This window comes from Girardinichthys multiradiatus, chromosome 20 (assembly GCF_021462225.1).
Source record: "Girardinichthys multiradiatus isolate DD_20200921_A chromosome 20, DD_fGirMul_XY1, whole genome shotgun sequence".
NCBI lineage: Eukaryota > Metazoa > Chordata > Actinopteri > Cyprinodontiformes > Goodeidae > Girardinichthys > Girardinichthys multiradiatus.
The window spans coordinates 21,812,095-21,837,152 of NC_061812.1; the positions used below are offsets into that span (position 1 = coordinate 21,812,095).

At 42.4% G+C, this 25,058-nt stretch overlaps 1 protein-coding gene across 4 annotated transcripts; it reads right to left on the bottom strand.

Annotated features, from left to right (window-relative positions):
* Nucleotides 1–1,027: 1,027 nt before the first annotated feature.
* On the bottom strand, nt 1,028–25,058 carry si:dkeyp-67f1.2 (uncharacterized protein LOC556106 homolog). Of its 4 annotated transcripts, XM_047348541.1 has the most exons (10): nt 24,332–25,058; nt 24,060–24,108; nt 20,274–20,936; nt 15,642–15,731; nt 15,296–15,413; nt 15,146–15,204; nt 2,068–2,118; nt 1,888–1,972; nt 1,678–1,804; nt 1,028–1,566 (listed from the first exon to the last, which is right to left on the bottom strand). In XM_047348541.1, the coding sequence occupies exons 5-10, from the start codon at nt 15,391–15,393 to the stop codon at nt 1,474–1,476; spliced, it is 513 nt and encodes a 170-aa protein (XP_047204497.1). In that variant the 5' UTR covers nt 15,394–15,413; nt 15,642–15,731; nt 20,274–20,936; nt 24,060–24,108; nt 24,332–25,058; the 3' UTR covers nt 1,028–1,473. The 4 variants fall into 4 exon arrangements, with proteins under 4 accessions (XP_047204497.1, XP_047204495.1, XP_047204494.1 ...); XM_047348539.1 differs by lacking the exons at nt 24,060–24,108; nt 24,332–25,058 and having other exon boundaries at nt 20,274–22,464; XM_047348538.1 differs by lacking the exons at nt 20,274–20,936; nt 24,060–24,108; nt 24,332–25,058 and adding an exon at nt 15,809–15,950.

Here is a 25,058-nt window from a genome sequence, read left to right on the forward strand (position 1 = left end):
CACCTAAGGGCAATTTAGAGCTACCAATTAACCTAACAGGCATGTCTTTGGACAGTGGGAGGAAGCCAGAGTACCCGGTGAGAACCCACACATGCATGGGGAGAACATGCAAACTCCATGCAGAAAGACCCCTGGCTGGGAATCGAACCCAAAACCTTCTTGCTGCAAGGCAACAGTGCTACCAACTGTGCCACCGTTTATTTGAAGTATTTAATATTACTTCAAATAAAAAGGAAAATGTTTTTAAAATAAAAATTTTAAAGCTAAATCTGCTAAAGGAATGAATGGTTTTGCAGTTACCTTTATTTGATAAAAGAAAAAACAAACAATAATAATATATTACCAAAAAACTGTAAGATATCACAAAATATTTCTGTCATACCAACATGACCACATATTTTTCCATTTTCTAATATTGTTGAATATAATGAAAAAAGGTCTTAGGATTTATGTTTTCAGCTTCTTCTATCTACATGCCCCTTTCCAACTCATCCTTCTTGTAACTCTTCAGAACTGTCCTACTTTCCCTGTAATTTAACAAGAAAACAACACTACTCTTAGGACTAAATGAAAAGGAAATGAAAATCATCAGTGATATGCAAACCTAACACAACAACCTATCAGTACAACTAAGCAACACATCAACCAGGCTACCACTCTGAAACAGGTTATTTTTGAGCATCGTGATATCCACTATTATGCTTTATATTGTCTTTCAGTTTTGTCAGGTGGCAAATCCTCAGCTTCTTCTGCTTCTTCAACATTCTTATCTCCCCCTGCATCCTAAGCTGAGTGTCACCACTTCTAGTATATCCAAATCCTTGCTTTATGCTCTGAGAGACATCTACAGGTCACTAGCTTCATGCTCACTTGACTTAGACATTAGCTCCCCCGTGACCCTATACTGAAGAAGCAGGTATAGAAAATGGATGGATGGATGTTTGTTTTTGTTTTCTAATGGAGAGACAGGTGCTGCTGTTGAAATATTTCCAAGAACAGTACAGTACCAGTATTGCTTAAACAAAGCCAGTGATGCATGACATCCACTTTATTGAAAAGGTGACTTTTTCCTATCCTCCAAACATAAAATCAGTGGTTTAAACATTTTGACAGTTATATTAGTTCATAGTTGTTAATTTAGGTTATTAATATCTTGTTTTACCTGTGAAGCTCTCGTACTGCAGAGGGGAAGGCAAGACATTCACTTGGTGTTCAGCATATCTGTCCAAGTGCTTCATGTGTTTTAAGAAAGTTGGAGTGGTTGGTCAGTAGGTGGAAGTCTATGGAGTCACACACTAGAGTCCAATAAAGTCACACCGATGCAAGAAAACAGCTTCTGAATAGCTGTCCTCTGAAGTAGCCAGTGCGTATGAAAGGGTTGCCATACATTCAGAGTGTTTTGTTTAATTCAGCAGAATAAAATACTTCCAATAGTTCTAGTTCATTGATGAAAACCTCCATGAAGTTTGATTCTTAGACACTTGAGTTTCTTGGGAAACAGCCGCCCACCTCCACCATCTCTGGCCATCCATCGTAAGCGTTTGTATTCTTATCATTCACAGCTCGCTAGCGGGGGCAAAAAGAGGAAAACTGCTTTGCTTTTCTGCATATTTTCAAAATCTTATCTGCCACAAATACAACAACCCAAAAAAAAAAAGACAAATGAGGTTCACCGACCTGCTCAAAGAAGCTTTTGATTTTTATCCCTACTCTTCCAGCAAACGCCCAGTTGTCTCTGTGTTTAACTGAGCTGATCAAAGTGCTTCCCATCTCGACAAACATCTGCCGTATTTCATCTGTCATCCTGCAGCAAATGAGCAGAAAGGGTCACTGTTCTGTGAACACCCGATCGTTTTCAAATGTCGAAAAGTTGTGATTCGGGCTTACTTTGTTGCTGCATCATCAAAGGAGGCCACCAGCACAATCAGTCCTGGTTTTATCTTCTTCAAGTATGCCAGGATGTCTGCCGAGTCTTATGTGGAATTAAAATTTGGAAAGAAAAGAATTAGGAGCTTCAGTAAAGCTCAACATTTGAAATTTAATCTAAAAATGGTCACAATTACTTACTTCCACTAATCATATTAAGATAGTCAAACCTTTCTACAACTCCATTCTCACCTATTGGTAGCAAAAAAAAAAAAAAAACATTTTTAGTTAGTATTTTATTTAGTCATGGGAATTAGACTGTGAATACAGATATTAAATGACTATGTAAAACACACGATTAAACAGCTTGGTAACTTATGTAGTTAGTTTCTGTCTGACTTCATAATTCTCTCCCCTTCACAGCACAGCTTCAGTTTATTGAAGTTTGCGCACATTTGTTTCTGTGCAGCCTTTTTTAATTGTCTCACAGTACTTCAATCAAGTTAGGCTCTGGATATTTGGTGAGACATTGTAGTTTGATTATTTTAATTTTTCACCTACTGTTCTCAATCTCAGTGCCCATTCTACGCATGCCACATCCTTCCAAATCAAGTCATTTATAGACACATAGCTAATCAGCGTGTACACCATATTATGTCTGAATCAGACAATTCCCTTTGGCTGCTTAACCATATTTGTCAGAGTGTAATAAATATGCCTTGAGACAATATATAGTGCCTTGCAAAAGTATGAAACCTTTTCACCTTTTATTACATTACAGCTATGAGCTACAGAGTATTTTTAATTTTTTTGTGCTAGAGAAACACAATGTAGCACATAATTTTAAAGTGAAAGGAAAAGAATACATAGTTTTCAAAATTTTCTTATAAAAATCTGAAAGGATTCCAAGAGGGCACCGCTGATGGAGCTTTGCTCTTCTGCATGTTTTTGTGTTTTGTGGTGATTTCTGCAACCATTTGAGGGTCTCTCTCAGCAGAGAGACACTTTTTTTTTTAACCGTGTCCTGTCTGGCAGAGTAGCGCTCAGAATTGTTGTCTGAGTGCCAGGAAAAAAGCCCAACAGATTTACTTTCAACAGTGGAGCATTACAGCTAACACTTTAAAGCTCTGGTTGATATTCATAAAAATAAACTTTATTAGAAACTGCAATGGGATTATTTCAATTGTTACGGACACGGACACAGAAATGGAAAGGAAAAAAAAGAAGCACTAAAGAGAGAAAGGGGGGCAAAAAGGAAAAGGGGAGAGAAGGAGAATAGAATGGAGGAAAAAGAAAGAAGGATGAAGAGAATACAAGATAACACCCTGCTTGCTTCTACACTTACAGAAATGTTCGTATTACCAGCCTTTTTACCGAAAGGTGCACTGTACTTCTGAATGCAAGATGTATTTAGTGGTAAATGCGGCTCAATATAGAACATTTGTGTATCTGCTAACACCTGAATCTAAACACCTGTGGGTCTGAGTGTAAGCGTGCATGTGCATACAAGGTTTCTCCATAAAAATATGCAATAGTGAGTGTGAGGAGCCACAGACCCGCCCCCCTGTACTTGGGAAAGATACGGAGGAGATCCAAGCCACAGACATCCAAAGGCCCCTCAGAGCACAGGAACCCCAGGAGAACCAACACATACAGCCCCACTCCAAGCACCGCCACCACGTCCCACCCCCACCACACAGCGCTCCGCGACAGCAAGGCAAGGGCCCCACGCAATGCTGTCTCAGCCCCCGCCCACAGGCGCAACAGGGCAGACACCGTCGAGCACTGAGCTCACAACGGAGCCCCCAACCCCACACCAAGATGGGACAAACTCACCCGGCAAGAGGTCCCCGGCCAGCGGCAAGCACTCGAGACTGGCGTCCCCAACCCTGCACCCGCAACCACACAGACACACCACATCACTGCCTCTGAAACAATAGCCCAAGTAGAAACATTATCCAGCTCAGCTCTACCATCGCCGCTTAGCCGATCCAGATGCCGGTGACCCCACATCCAAGAAGAGGACACAACCCCCTCACTCCACACGCTGCAGTCCCCCACGTCACCCCCCAGACACAACAGTCAGCAGAGCAGCACACCGCCAAGCCCATCCAACCATTTGGCCACCGTCAGCAGCCCCAGCCAATCAGTCCGTGAGAGGGAAAAATGCACCAGCTTGGGTAACCAGGCCGGGCAAGCCAACTGCTCCAGGCCAAGCACATCTCATCAGCCGCCCCAGTGCAGGCACAAGACATGCTCCACCGCCCCACTCACCTGACCGCTAACCTTAGCCCTGCGCCCGGCCAGGTACAACAGCCACAGAAGGAAGCATTGGAGGAAGGCCACCACAGCACGCCAAGGACCGGGCACCCCACCAACCCCACACCCAAACCCCGGAGGAGCCCCAGGATTCCGGCCACCCACCCTCCCGTATGGCACAGCTCACCGCACCAAGCAAGCTGGCCAGCCCCTCCATCAAAGTGAAGCCACATCTCAATCAACACTGCACACCGCCCATCCAAGACTCCCTCGCCGAAGCCCGATGCCTCCCCAACCGATGGACCATGCACCGAAGTCAGGGGCCGAGCTGTCGATTTCAACCAATTTATAGAATAATCCAAAATTCTTGAGAAATAATTTCTCAATCCAATTACCTGGGAGACAGAGGATTGCGAATGCTGGAGAAAGAGTAATACATCATCTGCATAAAGACTGATTTTATGTTCAATATTCATGCATTTTATGCCTTTAATATCCTTAGTTTGCCTGATTGCTGCCGCAAGTGGTTCAATAGAAATTGCAAATAATGAGGGGGAAAATGGGCATCCCTGCCTGGCATCCCTCTGAAGAAAGAAGCTGGAGCATGTTTAGTTATTGGTCCTGATACGTGCCGTTGGGGAACTGCATAATATTTTTAAGCAGTTTATGAAATAGCTTCCAAAACCAAATTTAGTCAAGGTTGCAAACAAGAATTTCCAGTTAACTCTATCAAATGCTTTTTCTGCATCTAGAGATAATATATTGGTCTCACTATTTTTACTGTAGGAATAGTCTATTAAATTAGGTAATCTGCATGCATTTGTGGATTAATGCTTCCCTTTTATGAAACCAGTTTGGTCAGGATGTATTATGAGAGGAGTTACCTTTTCTAGTTTTTTTGCGAAGGCTTTACAGATTATTTTAAGATCAACATTAATAAGGGATATAGGACGGTTACTGGTAGGAAGTATTGGGTCTGTTCCTGGTTTTAACAGGAGAGTTATGTTGGCAGAATTCATATTTAGCGGAAGTATTCCATTTTCTTTGGTTTCCTGCAACATTCTTTGGAATGTTGGAGCCCAAATATTCCAGAATTCTTTGTAGAACTCTGTTGGGAATCCATCTGGGGCTAGAGCCTTTTTATTGGGCATGCTTGTGAGAGCTTCTATGATTTCGGATACAGTCAGTGGTACATCCAGGGCCATCGCTTGATTATCTGATAATTTAGGAAGTGTTACTTTATCCAGGAATTGATGTCGTTATCTGACGGGTCTATCTGTTGTGAGTATAAAGCTTGATAGAAATCTCTGAAAGTGCTATTTATTCTTTCAGGATTATAAACTGTATTCCCTGTCGAGTCTTTAACAGCAAATATAGTTGTTTTTTCTTTATTTATTTTTAACTGGTTAGCTAAAAAGCTACCTGATTTATTGCCATGTTCAAAGTTTTCTATTCGAAGTTTTTGCACTAAGAATTGGATTTTTTTGTCTATAATTTCATTTAATTCTAGTTTGGCTTTACTTAATTTACTCTGCATTTCCTCTTCATGGGAAGCTTCTAACAGTTTAATGGTTTCTTCTAATTCTTGAATATGTTTGTTTTCTTTTTTTTCTTATGTGATGAGAATGAGATTATTTGACCTCTCATCACAGCTTTCCCTGCCTCCCAGAGAACAGATGTTGATGTCCCCGGGAGGTCATTAAACTCCAAATATGAAGTCCACTCTTCTTTAAAATATTTGATAAATTCTTCATCCTTAAGCAATGATGTATTAAACCTCCAGTTTTTGCTTTGTGGGTTTTCTTTCTTAATTACTAGAGTTTAGGAGACTGGAGCATGATCGCTGACAGCTATAGGGTGTATCTCAGTGTCTGAAATATCAGTCAACAACGAGCTGCTGACTAAGAAATAATCCAGATGGGAGTAAGAGTGATGGACATGTGAGAAGAAAGTATATTCTCTGTGATTAGGGTGAAGAGATCGCCATGCATCGCAAAGTCCGTAATCACTCATGTACTATTTAACTATATTTATTGATTGCCAACTGTGCTGAGTCCCTGTGGTGGTCAACCTGTCTAATTCTTCATTTAGCCCAAAGTTGAGAAGAAGTGAGTAATCCAAGTGTTTAGATACCGCAGAAAAAAAAGAATGGAAGAATGGGGGGTCATCAACATTTGGGGCATATATACTGACAATACATATCTTTTGGTTATGTATTGATAATTTCATTATTATATATCTACACTCTAGATCTGTAACTGTGTCTAATACTGTAAAGTTAACATTTTTGTGAATTAAGATTGGTACTGCCCTTTGCCTAGAATTATAGCAGGCAGAAAACAAATTAGGAAACTCGTGTGATTTAAGATCATTTGTGGCTGTGGCAGATTTATGAATCTCTTGTAATAAGACAACGTCTGCCTATAGTCTTTTAAGCTGATTAAAAATTGTTTACTTTTTCTCTCTGGTGCCTGCTCCATGCACATTCCATGTGACAAACCTTAGTGTACCCATAGTTGTGTTGGGGCTTGGGAATATCCTGCCCACCAGAGGTCTCCCTCGAGCCGCTAGGTGTACTCCTTCCACAGGTGTCCCTGATCTTCATCTGATTGTGGATGCCTTGGAGGAGTACTTAGGAGCCGAGCCACCAGTCCTTCGACGCCAGACGACCATGTGTACCTGTGAGGTGTGGGCGTGTCCACTATTCCGGAACCGTGTTCTAACCTGGATCACTTAGCTACTGTTTGACCTTGGATCTCCTTCATTTTTGGCTGTCTGGTTTGGCTCCCCAAGACCCCCTGGACTCCCGGATTCCCAACCTCCCCTGTAACCTCTGTGAACTCTCTACCTGCCGGGAACCCAGCAAGCAAGAGACTTGTTACACAGTTTCTAAAAGACCTTCCCGGAGTAACCTCTCTCTCTCTCCCCAGAGAACCCAAGAAGCCTTTGTGCCCTCCCGTGGTTGACTGACCTGAGAAAGACCTGAACTTATTTTTGTGCTGTGAAAATAAACCCTTTTCTAAAGAACTATTTTGCTCCTGAGTGAGGTTTTGCATATGGGTCAGACATTTACCTAAAGCGATGACAGAACACTCTGGCCAACAAGACCCAGCAGACTCACTCAGGAGAGAGTTGGTAGATCAACACCAACTAATCCAGTCACATGATACCATGCTCAGGTCGCTTCATGATCAGCTTGCAATTTCTAACCAGCGTTTGGAACAGATGGCTGGGCAGATGCAGGGGCTCATTCAGCACTTACAACCTGCCGCTGTTCCTACCCCCACACCAGCAGGCGGCGCTGCGGTCCCAAAGATGCCTCAGTCGATTACCCATCGTGACATCACCTCTCCCAACCCGGAAAGGTTCTCGGGTGAGATAGGATGTGGTGGGCTCCTGTTACAGTGATTTTTGGTTTTCAACCAATGTCCTCATTTGTTTCTTCATGACAATGCCAAGATCTCCTATATCCTGGGTTTGCTATCCGGAAAGGCTTTAAAGTGGGCTGAGGCTAGATTTCATGATCCCTCCAGTTTTGGTTGTTCTTACGAAAACTTCATCGATGAATTTAAACTCACCTTTTCTGAGGAAACTGGTAAGACTGGCTTATCACACCGATTATGGAGCTTAAAGCAGGGGACTAGATCTGTTGCTGAATTTTCAGTTGATTTTCGTACCTTGGCAGCAGCGTCTGGCTGGGATTCCGGCGCTTTAAAGGCAGCATTTTTTCATGCACTAAATGAACCTTTGAAAGATGAATTGGCAGTTTTGGATGAACCTGAACCTTTAAATGATTTTATCGCCCTAGCCATACGGATTGACAACCGTATCAGAGAAAGGAGAAGGCTTCAAGCTGAAAGAACATCTACCGGCAGGGGTCCCGTCACTAACTACTCTGGGCTCTCCCGCATTGTCACCTAGTGTGTCTCAGGAATCCGAACCCATGCACATGGGCCGTGCCCACCTCACGGCTGAGGAAAGATTAAGAAGAAGAAGGGCAAATCTCTGTCTGTACTGTGGCTCGCCTGAGCATTTTCTAGTCACCTGCCATGTTCGACCAAAAGATCGGGTCCGTCAGTGATGTCAGGAAGCCTGACGGACCAAGACTCTTCTTCCGTGCCTCCCCGTTTAGTCCTGTCTGCTAAGATTTTGTTGCCGGATTCCACTTATGATCTGTCAGCCTTCATAGACTCTGGCTGTGAATGAGACCTGATTGATAGTGGGCTAGTGAACCGATTAGGACTGCCTACCGAAGTACTCTCCACACCGTTTAGAGTAACTGCCTTGGATGGAAAAGACTTGGTCCGTATCACACACCGAACCCGACCCATTCAACTAGTACTCTCAGGTAATCACCGTGAGTCCATTTCTTTTTATGTTTTCCCCATCTCACAATCAGCCATCGTGTTGGGATTTAGCTGGTTGAAGCGGCATAATCCACATTTGGACTGGCCCAGGTCCAGAATCCACTCCTGGTCTTCATTTTGTATTTCCTCCTGTTTGCAGTCAGCCGGTCCCCCAGCTGCTGCACCGGTGGTTCACGAGGAGGCAGACCCCTGTGAGTTGGCTGATGTTCCTACTGTTTATCACAACCTAAGAGAGGTATTTTGTAAACAAAAGGCCCTATCCTTACCGCCACACCGACCCTATGATTGTGCTGTTGACCTGCTCCTGGAGCACCCTTACCCACCAGCAGGTTAAATCCCATTTCACATCCAGAACGTCAAGCTTTAGAGGAGTATATTACCAAGTCTCTAGCTGCTGGTCTAATCAGACACTCCTCTTCGCCATTAGGGGCAGGTTTTTTCTTTGTTAGCAAGAAGGATGGGTCTCTGCGGCCGTGCATGGATTATAGGGGTTTAAATGCAATCACTACCAAGAACAAATACCCTCTTCCTCTTTTGTCAGCCGCCTTTGAACCTGTCCAACTAGACTTATGCAACGCATACCATCTGGTACGCATTAGAGAGGGGGATGAGAGGAAAACAGCTTTCACGACACCCTTAGGTCACTTTGAGTATTTGGTAATGCCTTTTGGTCTTTGCAATGCTCCAGCAGTCTTTCATGCTGTGGTGAATGACATACTACAACGACTATTAGAAAACAGATTATACATAAAGGCTGAAAAAAGTGAATTTCACCAGTCCACTGTGTCCTTCTTAGGATTTGTCCTGAAGAGTGGTCAGTTGTGTCCAGACCCTGCTAAGTTTAAAGCAGTTCTAGAGTGGCCCGTACCTGATTCCAGAAAGCAACTGCAATGATTCCTGGGTTTTGCTCATTTTTACCGTCGCTTTATCAGGAACTTCAGTCGTATTGCTGCTCCTCTAACTAACCTCACCTCTGCTAAATTAGCCTTCACTTGGTCTCCCGAAGCCAATGCAGCTTTCATTGCTTTAAAAGAGAGGTTTGCTCAGGCACCCATTCTGCAACAACCTGACCCGTCCAAGATGTTCATCCTGGAGGTAGATGCCTAGGAATCGGGGGTGGGAGCTGTGTTGTCCCAACGTTCTGAAGTTGATGCTAAACTCCACCCTTGTGCCTATTTTTCCCGCAGATTGACCTCTACTGAAAGGAATTATGATGTGGGCGATGTGAACTCTTGGCTATTAAACTTGCCCTGGAAGAGTGGCATCACTGGCTGTAGGGCTCCACACAACCAGTACTGGTCTGGACAGATCACAAAAACCTGTCGAATCTCCAGTCAGCTAAGAGACTGAACCTTCGACAGTCCCGGTGGTCCCTATTCTTTTCAAGGTTTAATCTCACTATTTCTTATCGTCCTGGATCAAAGAATGTAAAGCCGAATGCTCTGTCCCGTCAATTCTCTCCTGATGTTTCTGATGATGCTTCTAACACTATTTTACCACCTAGCTGCAAGATCGGCGCTTTAACCTGGGAGATTGACAACCTCATAACCCTAGCCTCACGAAATGACCCTGGTCCCAGCAACTGTCCCCCAAATAAGACTTTTGTCCCCCTGTCTGTCCGTTTGCATTTGAATCAGGGGTTTCATGCCTCAAAGTTCTCTGCACATCCGGGTTCTTCCCGCACCATTGCTTTAATCACCCGCCGCTTCTGGTGGCCTACTCTCCACAATGATGTTAAGGAGTTTGTGGGCACCTGTACCATCTGCGCCCGAAGTAAGCCCTCTCATCAGCCTCCTGCTGGGCTACTTCAACCATTAGCCATACCCAAACGACCGTGGTCACATATCGTCATTGGATTACCTCCCTCACATGGCATGACCACTATTCTTACCGTGGTGGACCGGTTCTCCAAATCCTGCCATCTGGTTGCCTTAAAGAAACTTCCGTCTGCTTTCCAGACAGCTAAATTACTGGTCAAACATGTTTTTCGTCTCCATGGCATTCCACAAGAAATTCTATCTGATCGGGGCCCACAATTCACCTCACAGGTATGGAAGCAGTTTTGCCTTGCACTTAACTTAACAAGTTTCTCCATCATCAGGTTTTCATCCCCAAACTAAACTATTTTGCTCCTGAGTGAGGTTTTACATATGGGTCAGACATTTACCTAAAGCAATGACAAGTTGTGCATATGCCGCTAAAGTTGGACAGCGCAGGTCACCACAGAAACGGGTGAAATCATAGTTAGTGCTTTGGGTTGCCTGATGAAGTCCAGAAGCAGAGACATAGCAGAAAAAAAACAGAAATTTAAGAAGGTGCTGGGGGTAAGAGGGGGTGAGAGATATAAGGCTATGTTAAGAAATATTTGCTTGTGTGTGAGTGTGCATGTTTGTGTGTGACAGAAAGAAAAAAGAGTGACAGAGAGGTGCATTAAATGAGAGGTTGATAAGAGGAGACAAAAATGAGCAGATACCCAAAAGCCCAGCCTTGTCCCCGCCCACATCAAACAGTGTAAACAACATGCTGAGCTGTGCTTTACATTAGATTACATTTTCCAGTTATCAACCTCTTATCTAACCAGTATTACGTGTTTTACATTAACCTGCTGTTGCTCCTAATAGAGCCACGGAGTGATCTACTGGTCCCTGAACAACTGACCATTGACATAAAATGTATCTACAGCCACTGTAGCTCTGGTGCCTTCGGTGATATATTTCTTCCTGATTGGGAATAAAACTCGCCTCCGATCGAGGATTTCCTTTGGGAACTGGTCATTAACGCTGAAGTACATTCCCCGCAGCTCTCTGCCCCGACTTCTGAACTGCTCTTCGTGCTTATAGGGCTTGAATTTTGCTACAATTGGCTAAGGTCGGTTGTGATCGGGCTTCTTACCTCTGAGCCTGTGAACACGATGGAAAGCGATGTTTTTTACCTCATCGCTTGGGAGTTTCAGCTGGCATTGGAGAAATTCACAGACTGTGAATTCGGCGTCCTCCTCTGCCCATTCTCGGATGCCGGAGAAGACAAGGTTGTCCTGCATGCCCAGAGCCTGTATGTCCAGGATTGCCTCCTTCATTTTTTTATTTTCTCCAGCCAGCTGTGTCATTCCATCGGTAAGTGTTTTTACACTATCACTCAGCATTTGGTTCTCAGCTGTGAGCGAAGCGAGTTGTTCCTGGCTAAACTCCAGAGACTCCCTCAGAGCTTGAAATTCCCTGTGGAGAACTTCCACCAGGGCAAGACGAGCATCCAGGCTGGTTAGCTTCTTGTCGATAGAGTCCAGGACATCAGCATAGCTTTTCTCTGGGGAGATAGTGGAGGTGCTGGCCGAGCATTCTGAACAGGTACGTTTTGATGTTGGTGTGGCCATGGTTGGAGATTTTTGTGGCTTGCCCATTACAATGTTATCAAAACATTCATCCACGTAGCTCTCCAGGCTGTCCAAGGTTTCCTCACCCAGTTTGTTTTATTGAGAAAATATGAGACAGTGGTTAGTATTTTACACGTTTATGTGTTCGGCTTAAATTTATTGGCTTGTTTTACCTTAGCTTTGTCAGTATACCGCCATATTACTTACGCACAACTCTGGTGAGATCTCAGCAGGTCATCACCTCCTCCTCAGAGAGGAACTTCTAAACATTGCACAGTTCTCTCTTGGCATGTTTTCACCATCATTTATTGATGCCAGCTTTACAGAGATCCTGGCCAGCGAAGCTGCAGCTCTCTATGGTTTATACCACCAGAGATGGCGGAGTAGAAAGAGCGCTGGGTGCTCGTGAAGCTCCAAAAGTGGAGGCTATGCGCACCCTTGCCTTTAATCCACCTGTCAAATGTGCGTTTCCTGGCCTACAAGATGGACGAACTGTTTCTCCTTACCATAAAAAACTTGGACCTCCGCGGCCCTCTGATTTACCGAAACCTGGCTGAGTGAGAACAACCCAGACTGCGCACTTTTGATACCGGGCTTTCAGTGAGCCACAACACGGACTTATCAGGGAAAAAGTGATGAGGCGGAGTCTGCTTTTACATAAACAAAGGTTGGTGCAGAGACAAGTGTTGAAGAAGACAATGTAGTTCTGACCTGGAGTTGTTTCTCATAAACTAAACCGTTTTATTCACCAAGGCAGTTCTCAAGGCTCCACATCAGATGCTGAAAAACAGCTGGCTGAGCTGATAACAGACATGGAGAAAAAACATCCAGACTCCCTCATCATTGTTTTGGGGGATTTTAAGGGTGTATTCACACCAGGAAAGTCCTTTGGTATGCTTGTTTGGTCTGGACCAACAGCGAACTATATTTTTTTCATTTGGTGCGGTTTGTTTTCACATTGTACTTTTTGCAAGTGAACTATTACTTGTAAACAAAGCCACATGGGTGACGATCCCAATGTTCCTATTGGACAGAAATGACGGGGGTGGGACAGAGCACAGACCCGGACATTTAGGAAAACAGCTGTAGACGTCCTGCGTGCAGCACCTCTGTTCTGCATATTTGTGCTGTTGTTACAGCTGCAATATTATTGTGAGGGTGAAGAGCAGCTCATTCAACACAGACTTTGAGACGTTCCACTTATAATTTTGGAACCCCGTCGGAGAATGCCTGCTGAACGCCAACGTTTTCTACGTGCCTTGTCCCGCAACAAGCCAGTTGCGTTGCTAAGCAACACACAGCTTATCAGGTATGATTACCTTACAACACACACCTTTGCTACTGGCTACGATGGCTTTTTATGTCCAAAGAGATGTACGCTTTTTGTAGTTGGTTCTGATCGGGGTCGGTTTGTATTCAGACCATAAGTGAACTGCACAAGAGTCCATTTGGAAGCGGACCGAGACCACCTCAAGAAGTGGGTCTCGGTCCGGTTTTTTGGTCCAGACCAGGGTTCGCTTGAGTGTATTCACACCTGCACAAAAGGTCCGAACCAAGGGTGCGAAGGGTCTGAACTTAGGGTGTATTCACATTCCGCTTTAAAGAGACCAGAGTTTGTTTCCCTCCTTGGTTCGGACATTTTGTGCAGGTGTGAATACACTCAAGCGAACCCTGGTCCGCTAAACATCTGGTCTGCTTTAAACGGACCAGAGTTCGTTTCCCTCCTTGGTTCGGACCTTTTGTGCACCCTCACAATAATATTGAAGCTGTAATAACAGCACAATTATGCAGAACACAGGTGCTACACGCAGCATGTCTACAGCTGTTTTCCTCAATTTCCGGGTCTGTGCTCTGTCCCGCCCACGTCATTTCTGTCCAATGGGAACAATGATCGTCACCGGCGTGGCGTTGTTTACAAGTAATAGTTCACTTGCAAAAAGTACAATGTGAAAGCAAACCGCACCAAATGAAAAAAATAAAGTTCGTTTTTGGTCCGGATCAAACAAATGACTTTCCTGGTGTGAATACACCCTAACAGTGCAAACCTCTCCGATGAACTTCCCAAATACAGACAGCACATTAAGTCCCACCAGGGACACTTAATAATAATCAACTTTAAAGGATGCATATCATGCTGTCAATGGGGCTGCTTTGGGACATTCTGACAACTCCCTGGTCCACCTCATCCCAACCTACAAGCAGAAATTAAAAGCTTCCAAACCTGTGTTTTGGATTGCAGCCACTGACTTAAACCAACTGACTGAAGCGGTGACATCATACATCAGTTTCTGTGACGTGTGTGCAGACCAAGACCTTCTACACATACAATAACAATAAACCTTGGTTCACTTCTCATCCTGAGGAAGCTGCGCAGGGATGAAGAAGAGGCTCAGATCAGTGTGGACCAGGCCCAGTATTAGCAGGTCAGGAACAAACTGACCAAGGAGATCAAAGCAGCGAAGATAAGCTACAGTGAGAAGATAAACAAAAGCTTCTCACTTGGAGACACTTCTGATATTTGGAATAGTTTGAAAAACCTGACTGCCTACAGGAAGAGTTCAATTCAATTCAATTTAATTCAATTCTCAAGGCACTTCACAAAAGTCAGGTACGTACATTCCAATTAATCCTAACCATTGAACAGTGCAGTCAGATTCAGTTATTTATTCAAACTGGAAAAAACGTTTTTTTATCTAAGGACATTCGGAGAACACCGCCCCCTTTTTTCCTTTTTAAGCAGGAACAAGGAAGCTGGTCAGAGTTAATGGGATGATGGATGGAGCTAAACACAGTTAAATCCTGAAGGCGAACCTGTTAGAGGCTGCAAAAGACTTGAATCAAATAATATTCAGAGGTTGGAATGGCCTAATTAAGGATCTGATCTAAATCTTGCCAAGAATCTGCAGGAAAGACTTAGAAATTCATTCAGTCTGACTGACTGTGTTTATTTTCCAAAGAAGAATGGGCTAAAACTTCAGTCTCTAGATGTACAGAGCTGGTAGAGACTTACCCAAAAAATGTGGAGCAAAATGTGGTTCCATAAAGTACTGCATACATGTTAAAATCACATATGCAGTGCAACACTGTGGTTGTAACATGACAAATTATGAAAAATCCAGGGGTGTAATTACTTTTGCAAGGCTCTGCATTTCTTCAAGAATAAACCTTCAAACCTGAAATTATTTAGGTTACTCCTTTAAAAACAGACCACTTTGGACATTTAAACACCATAACTTTACAGGTTGTCTGTGTACTGAGCTTTATGTTTATAATTAGTATTTACCATTTACCACCACAATGTTCAGTCCTGGTCCCACGTTGTTCAAAATGTGACTCATAATGCTGTCGAGACACAGATGAAAATTGATTTTCACAGCAGTATTGCAGCTTTTGTTGGTTCAGAATATGAATCTCCGACCACACTGGTACATACTTTTTACCATCAAAGCAGATTTTTGGCCCAACAACATTAGCAGCTCCACTCTGAATTTTAAAAGGGAAGTAGTCCGGTGGACAGACTGTAGAGAGCATGCACTTTGGTGCTGCTTCAACTAAATCAGACATAAAAATGAAATCATTATCATTATTATCATTTTAACATAAATTGAGCATAACAAATTGCTTAAAGTCAAAGCTAGTAGCAGAAGAAAAGTTTTTGTCTTATCTGTTTTGAATTTTGTGTGAATTGTATTAAACCCTATATTCAATGAAATAAATTAGATAGTATGGCATTGACAACAGACTGCTGCTCAGCTTTTAAGATTTAGAAATCATCTCACCAAGAACATTTTGTGCCTTCTCCTGGACATCAAATGAAGTCAGGAAAAAGATTAGAATGAGCAGAACCACAGCAGTCAGGGTCAGAAACGCTGCCAAGAAAGAAGAAAGATACGTGAAGATAAGGAGTCTCAGAAGAAAACCTACCAGTTTTAAAATAAACCCTTACTTCGGTCTCTCATATCAGCAACAAACTAAAAGACTTTTCTGCCAAAATGAATCCTTTCAGATGCTCTTCATATGCTCATTAAACAAATAAAACTGATACAGCGCAGCTTTGGTGTCATCTTATCTATTGCAGACGCTCCCTGAAAAATACCCAGCAGCCATCTCTTGTGGGACGAGCGTTTGTGTAAACAAAGAAAAGAAAAATGTGTCAGGGCTCTTAGAGTTACAGACAGACCAGGATGTGGCATTAATAGCACACACACTTGTGCATGTCACGCCCATTGCGAACACAATGGTCAGGTTTCCCTTCTCAACCTAAAGGTTTACTCAAGAATCAAGCTACAGTGTACACTAAACCTGCTCTGCAAATGAGCCTTTGACAGCTGAATAAAGAAAAGGCCGAACAGAAAAAGGTAGGTGGGAAAAGGAGGCACAAGCCTCATATTTCAAATTGCATGGGTGAATGAAAAAAAAAAGGTTTAAAGAATCATTGTAGCAGTTGTCAGAGTTTTCTATTTGTATGTAAATTTTTGTAAAACCAATATCTGCATAAAGCAGCTCACACACACCTAACTGCATGAAACCTCTGGAGACAACAGAAGGGAAAAAAAACAAAACAATCAAAGGATTAAAACTGAGGCGTAGAAAACACATTTCCTGATAAGAAACTAAAAACAAAATAGAATTAAATCATAAAATTAATTGAAACAAAAAAAAAAAACTCAAAACATGGCAGAGAATGTAGGACCAAAGCACATTGCTATGAAGGCGGCATAAATATGTATTGTGCATTTTAGCATTTTGTTGGTATTTAGGTTCATGGTTTTGCAGAGAGGTAACATGTTAATGTAGTAATTCTTGCTGTAACCAGTAGCATAATACCTGCCAATAACATTAAATTTGACCATTTTGAATGTAATAAAGTCACTAAGGTAATAATTTGCCAATAATTTAATAGGTTTTTGAACCAATAACGATTAACGTTTCAGTAATGTACTCGTACTCGTCATCTTCCGCTTTATCCAGGACCGGGTCGCGGGGGCAGCAGACTCAACAGAGACGCCCAGACGTCAATCTCCCCAGACACCTCCTCCAGCTCCTCCGGGGGGAGCCCAAGGCGTTCCCAGGCCAGCCGAGAGATATAGTCCCTCCAGCGTGTCCTGGGTCGTCCCCTGGGCCTCCTCCCGGTGGGACGTGCCTGGAACACCTCCCGAGGAAGGCGTCCAGGAGGCATCCGGTATAGATGCCCGAGCCACCTCAACTGGCTCCTCTCGATGTGGAGGAGCAGCGGCTCTACTCCGAGACCCTCCTGGATGGCCGAACTCCTCACCCTATCTCTAAGGGAGTGCCCGGCCACCCTACGGAGGAAGCTCATTTCAGCCGCTTGTATCCGGGATCTCGTTCTTTCAGTCATGACCCAAAGTTCATGGCCATAGGTGAGGGTAGGAACGTAGACCGACCGGTAAATCGAGAGCTTCGCTTTTCGGCTCAGCTCTCTCTTCACCACAATGGACCGGCACAGTGCCCCCATTACTGTGGCAGCCACACCGATCCATCTGTCAATCTCCCGCTCCATTCTTCCCTCACTTGTAAACAAGACCCCGAGATACTTAAACTCCTCCACTTGAGGCAGGAACTCCCCTCCAACCTGAAGAGGACAAGCCACCCTTTTCCGGTCGAGAACCATGGCATTGGACTTGGAGGAGCTGATCTTCATCCCAGCTGCTTCACACTCGGCTGCGAACTGCCCCAGGGCATGCTGTAGGTCTTGGCTAGAGGGGGCCAGCAGGACCCCGTCATCTGCAAAAAGAAGAGATGAAATCCTCTGGTCCCCAAACCAGACCCCCTCCGGCCCTTGGCTGCACCTAGAAATCCTGTCCATAAAAGTTATGAACAGGACCGGTGACAAAGGGCAGCCCTGCCGGAGTCCAACATGCACCGGGAACAGGTCCGACTTAGTGCCGGCAATGCGAACCAAACTCCTGCTCCGCTTGTACAGAGACTGGATGGCCCCTAGTGAAGGGCCCCCAATTCCATACACCTGGAGCACCCCCCACAGGGCATCACGAGGGACACAGTCGAATGCTTTCTCCAGGTCCGCAAAACACATGTGGACCGGTTGGGCAAACTCCCATGAACCCTCGAGCACCCTGTAGAGGGTATAGAGCTGGTCCAGTGTTCCACGGCCGGGACGAAAACCACACTGCTCCTCCTGAAGCCAGGGTTCGACTATCGGCCGGACTCTCCTCTCCAATACCGTGGCGTAGGCCTTACCAGGGAGGCTGAGGAGTGTGATCCCCCTGTAGTTGGAACACACCCTCCGGTCACCCTTCTTATGTAGGGGGACCACCACCCCAGTCTGCCAATCCAAAGGCACTGTCCCCGTCCACCAAGCAAAACAAACTGCAATATGCAAAATGTGTAGGTCAAAGACTTTGGACATTCAAGCATCAATGGCCAGTAACTGGAAATGTACATTCTGGTTACCATGTTTTGTTTTCTACATTAACGTTTTCTTCTATTTAGACAAAACACAGCTACATATAGTGTCTCTTTAAGGAAACAGCAGTCATACAGAAATGTACTTTTATGTAAAAGAGATTATTTTAATAGGAGGTAGCTGATGCGCTTTACTGTTACGGCTGATGAGTTCTCACACTGAGCCCAGTTCTAGTGTCTTTTTCTTGTTAAAAGGGAGTTCTTCCTCTCCACTGTTGCCACCAGCTTGCTCAGTATGAGACTTTGCTGCAAGGTGAATGACTCGATGCAAATGACTGGGCTTCCTTTGCTAGAAAACTGACATTATAAACTGAATTTTTATTCACTGTATCATAACTAGGATAGAGCTGGAATTCATGCAACTAAATTTGAATCTGTCTATATGACGGACTGATTTAAATATATTTCTGTGGACAAGTTCTGCTCGTCTTGTTAAGTGCCGTGTGATATATGAATAAAATGACATAACATTACGTAAACATACAATGTTATACTATCATACTGGGTTGATATTTAATGTAAAATGCTATATCAGTGAGGATTTTTGTTTGTTTTTAATGTCTTGTTTCACTTACTGTTATAAATCTGTATTTGAATGGTAAATGGCCTGCACTTGTATAGCACTTTATCAGTTCCCCAGAGACCCCAAAGTGCCTCACACTACAATCAGTCATCCATCCATTCATACACACATTCACACACTGACAGTGGTGAGTTACAATGTAGCCACAGCTGCCCTGGGATAGACTGAGAGAAGCGAGGCTGCCATACAATCAGTGCCACCGGGCCCTCTGACCACCATCAGCAGGCAAGGCGGGTGAAGTGTCTTGCCCAAATACACAACAACTGAGACAGACAGAGCAGGGTTTCGAACAGGCAACCCACCAGTTATAGGATGAACTCCCATCACCTAAGCCACAGTTGCCCACAGAAGTTGAATAATGTTTTTAAACTATTATTATTCTGTATTTATATCACATATTGGTCAAATCACTTTCTTAATGCTTGGAATTCAAAGTGAATGACTGGGAACTGGACTCGAGACTTCCTTGTTGACTTGTAAAATGATGACTTGGTCCCATCTCTGTAAAGCAGAGGTTTCAGATATATGATATTCCTATGGATCTTATAACTGTAGTTAAGCCTGAGCAGTAACCAGCAATCTTCTGAACAACTAAGGCTAAATAAACCACACAACTGGACTCTTTGTCGGTATAAAGAGGCAATGACAAAAAGACAATTTTAAATGGGCAAAAAGGCAAATGGCCCAAAAAAAGAATGACAACACAGAATGTGAAATGAAAAGCTGTATCTACAGATGGTAGCGCAAAGAAAGTTATGTACAGATGGCAGAACATTGGAACATAAACTGTACACAGACATTGAGAAAATGACAGTTTGTGTCGACGTGGAATACAATGTTTTTTACAGAAACAACTGACAGTCAACATATTGTTGAACAGTTGAAACAAACCACCAAAAATGTGAAGTAATCAGAATGCAGTTAGCAATCTGCTCATTATAAAACTCACTGTTTCTGTCTTTTTGATTTGACAATTTATTAGTATGGTGTAGGGCCTCCTTTTGCGGCCAATACAGCATCAATTCATCTTGGGAATGACATATACAAGTCCTGCACAGTGGTCAGAGGGATTTTAAGCCATTCTTCTTGCAGAATAGTGGCCAGGTCACTACGTGATACTGGTGGAGGAAAACGTTTCCTGACTCGCTCCTCCAAAACACCCCAAAGTGGCTCAATAATATTTAGATCTGGTGACTGTGCAGGCCATGGGAGATGTTCAACTTCACTTTCATGTTCATCAAACCAATTTTTCACCAGTCTTGCTGTGTGTATTGGTGCACTGTCATCCTGATACACGGCACTGCCTTTAGGATACAATGTCCTAGCCACTTTTTCAGGCCTTCTTCACCTAGGAGAAAAATAAATGTTTAGGGTTATCACTCACATCATCAGGCAATATAGTGGGACGACTCTTCATCAACCTTTCCAGAGAAATCATGAGTATTGTGACTGGCAATGCCTGAAAATAAATAGTTTGATCAGACAGCCATCCCAGTACAACAAATTAACACAAACAAGAAATCACAAACTTGGGTAATGAAATCAGCATTTTTCTTTCTTTTGCCATCTTCATTTCACAAAACATAATCATATTTGTACATTGTTATTTTCATTATTATTATTATATACAAAGAAGACAAAAATAAATGACATTGCAGTCTTGCTGTGTACCAGCTTATTAAGGAGTAAAAGAAGATAACAAGCAAATAGATTAGTTGTAAACAGAATCATTTCGTTCAGAAAAAGGAAAGTATAGCCTACCTTTGTAGCACCTGGTGGTCTGACACAAAAACTATGGATACTTGGCCTCTCGTCACCCTTTTTGTAGCATCAAGTAGTGAAAGTTGAAAATTAATTTCTACTTCTGCTTACCACAATGAACCTATTCATGCATAAATAATAACTGTGACATCTAAACATTATTAGTTAAGTTTTCAGTCCAACATTCCTTTCATTTTCTTATCCATCATTCTATTCTTACCTTTTATTTTGATTTTGCATCAGTGCAATGCCCCTCGTTATGCACAGCGCCCTGAGTGCCTTGTTGCTGAAAAGTGCCATACAAACAAACCTGACTTGACCAGACATAAATCGGTATGTATAATCCGTCAGTGATTTTATTGTTTTTAATTTAATCAACTCAAGCAACTACCACTTTTGGTGAAAACAAAATGTTTTAATATAGGACATTAATTTTAATTTTGTCAAAAGGCAATGGTAGGTTTATTCTTTTCAAATGATGTAAAGTTAACAGCATTTTTCCTCCTGCTGAAAGTCTTAAATGAGTGAAAGTTTTTCCAAGTTTAATCACTGCAATTATTTGTTGTAAAGTTTTCGAAAAATCATCTTTTGGAGTCGGATAAAATCCAAGTCTAACTGGTCGAGCTAAAATCCTAAATTTAATATTGTTTGAAAGCCTGTTGTCTTAAAATTGTCACATTATCGTTCTGTAGAATGTTTTTTCCCTTCCAGCTCGTAAAGAGTTTTCACACAACTGGTGCTGCCAATCCTAGAACATGCAGATGTTATTTATGGCCATGGCACAGAAACTAATCTTTATCCCCTCAAACTTTGAAATACTCCGTATTTAGAAATACTTAATCCAATTTAATTCACAATATGGTTTGAGAAATTCTGATAAATTATCTTTTTGTGTTTTACAACAAGAATAAGGAAAAACTTGACATTTTGCATTTCAGTTTAAAGCTTCATCAGCTTGGGATACGTTGCCTCAGTTACTTAGCTGTATCACTGCTATTCATATTTCTAAGTTGCCTTTATTTACTTTATTTTAAAACATCTTTTTCTTGCTTTCAGTAAGAGTAAAGGTTCATTTATTCTGGACTTAATCCTCACAGAGATATGCGCCTGAACTCTGCATCTGTATGTGTTGTCTTATTTTGTGTCTTGATGTTAAGTGTACGTGCCATGCAGTTGCTATGCTGGTGGTTGTGATTGTGGTTGTGTGTGACTATGTGGTTATGAGAGTGTGTGTTTGTGTGCGTGTGTATTCTTGAGAATGTTGTGGGTATTTCTGTGGGATTTGTTTCACATTTGTTTGATTTGTATTATTGTTGTTTATCTTCTGTTCTGCAAGGACCCTTTCAAAAATGAGATGGTACATTTCAAGGGGTTACCCTTGAAATAATCAGGTGTCAGTGCTGCCAATTATACCTTTTATTTCTTTCCATACATAATATGGGCCATGATAGGGTTAAATAAAGTCAAAATCAGGTCGAAGGACATTGTATCTCCCCTGCAAATGTTTCTGTTTGGTCATGATAAAGCTGCTCTCTTGTCTCTCTCTCTTTTGTGGTATTCATTAGCAAGATTATAACGGCTCTAAATGTTCTATTCTAATCTAGCTTTATTTAGATATATTTTCTAATGCAGTAAGTCCTTATTATATTTAAGGATGGGGTCACTAGATTTTATTAGTTGCTATTATTCTAATAATGCTAAGTGCTAATTTCATTAGTTCTAGTGGTTGTTTTACTGTCTTTCCATACCTCGATTGGTCTCTGTTTATGTGTAGGATTCAAGAAGGGTCAGAGTATTGTGTTCATTAAATTGCAAATGTAGTACCGTATTTTCCGCACTATAAGGCGCACCGGATTATAAGGCGCACCTTCAATGAATGGCCTATTTTAGAACTTTTTTCATATATAGGGCGCACCGGATTATAAGGCGCATAGAATAGAAGCTACTGCAGTCAAACGTTTGACTGGGGTTGCGTTATGCATCCACTAGATGGAGCTGTGCTAAAGAGAATGTCAACAAAACAGATAAGTCAGTCAGTCAAACTTTATTAATACACTACAAACCAGCATTCTGATAACTCCATTCACTCTCATGGTAAGGTCTCCTCTACATAGAATTCTATTGAATAGAGCTTTCCTGTTTCTGTCCCCTGACCGTAGTCTGATGACACAGGGGAGACGCTCTCTCCAGGGCCGAAGTTACTTCGGGGTTAACTCCCTCACTCATACGTTGCTGAGTTGAGCATGAAGAAACGGCATCAAAACACTGAGTTGTTGACGAGATTCGGGGTTCTTTTTAATGACTTTGCAGCAGGTAAAAACACAGGGCTCACAGACTCATACAACGCTGCTCCGGTCGCCGTTTCTACCCACCCCACACACACAATAATACCGACGTCACTCCTTCACTCTTGATTCTCAGCTACGGCAGCACACAGCGCCACATCTGTCCGGAGGAGTAATGTCAACATCTTCCATACACACACACGAAACATACACCCCACACACTGAGCTTCTAATCACAAATAGTTCAGGCAATTCCTGCAACAGTACATTCAAACGTTATACACACACAGGTGGTGTTGGACTAGGAGTAAGCACAGTACAGGTGTTTACTGCTATTACTTCGGCGACGCCCCTGACTACGGTAGCCGTAATGCTGCAAGCGGTGCGGCTTTGTAGTTTACCAGTCGTACTGAAACATTTTGACAGAGCGCCGTGTACAACCAGTATGGATCAACCAATTAACCAATTGATCCATATATAAGGCGCTCCGGATTACAAGGCGCACTGTCATTTTTTGAAAAAATTAAAGGTTTTTAAGTGCGCCTTATAGTGCGGAAAATACGGTAAGTACTAAATCTGAAACATAGATACCATTTTTAAAATCTGGTTCAATTACATTTTACTGTAACTGAGTCGTGTGGAAAAACGTATCCGTTTAGAAGGCTTAATGAAATTGATGAACACAAACATGAAGGGCATGTTATGTCTTATAGTCTTAGTTTGTCTTGCCCAGTTTTATAAACAAACCGTACAGTTTCAGTCAGCTATAAATTACACTTTGTATTTATTTCAAGTAACTAAAGTTTGTTTCAGTTAACTCAAGTTTCCTCCATTACAGTCCAGTCCAGTAATTCTGTTAAAGTGAATTTCATCTTGTGTTAAATTTGATTCTAATTTGATCATTCTGAACCTGACTGGAAAAAGTCAAACCATCTGTTAAAATCATGTTTTGAGGGGAGAGATTGTCCCCTTCTGGCACTTCCTTTCGTGTTATCATAAAGAACTGACCTAATATTATTATGGTACTGTTGAGGATCAGATCTGCTCTTGTAGTCTCTAATTATTATTGTGATACCTTATTTAATAAATAACACTGAGTGTCAGACAGTTTAAAATGTTTTTACCTTTCAAGCAGGCGGTCCATAGTCAGGACTGCTTCCCCAGACCTATAAACTAAAAATTATGATTAGTTTCATATCAGAAAACAATTTAAATTAAATGTATCCTGCCACATATACCCTCATTTTTACATAACATGAAACAGACATTCATTTCACAAAAACAGACAGACAAAATGGACAAACAATGGCCACATAAACGTTCGATTACCCAATAACTACAGCATTTTAGAGTGTAACCACTTTGTGTCACTTAATGGTTAAAACTTATTTCTTACCCTTTTCTGGTGACTCGACAATTATTTCCGGGACCAAACAAGTTCCATCAAACTGTTGTTTTAACTTGTTAAAGCGTCTTTGTGGTTGAAACTTGCTAATATATTTATCCTCCCCGTCTCCAAGGCTGCTCCTACAGAACAAGCAGGGAGCTCATTTTCTAGTGATTCTCTCAGTCATTCTCTCACTTCACACACATGTTCACACACTCTGGCCAACCAGACAGTACAGCACCATTTCCTGGTCCACATGAGCGCTTATTTCGTTATCTCTCAGACACCAAAGCTTATGCACAGTAGAGTTTATTCAGTGAGCTAGGGTCTGTTAGCTTAGCATGTTAGCTTACCATGTAGCATGTAGCAGTCAAAGTCCATCAGTGTAATGTGTCCCCCGTCACTTCCGTCAGCTCACTGTTATCAACTCACACATATCCACACTGGCCAGTTGATGTTACACTTTTATCTTTATACAGCTGTTTACTCAAAAAGGAGCCAGCAGCTTTTAAATTTTTCTTATGGAAAAATTAGAGAGCTATTAAAACTCAAGATCCCCGCTTGGCTGTGTTTGTAGGTTCTTTAAGAGAACCGCAGGACCTTTAAACCATGCCGAGTGTTGGGGGTTATGATTATTGATTGATTAATCTTGATCAATAATTATAATTCCAAATCATAATTTGACAAATTCAATTTCTTAACCAAAATCCTCATTTATGAATCGAGACCAGGGATG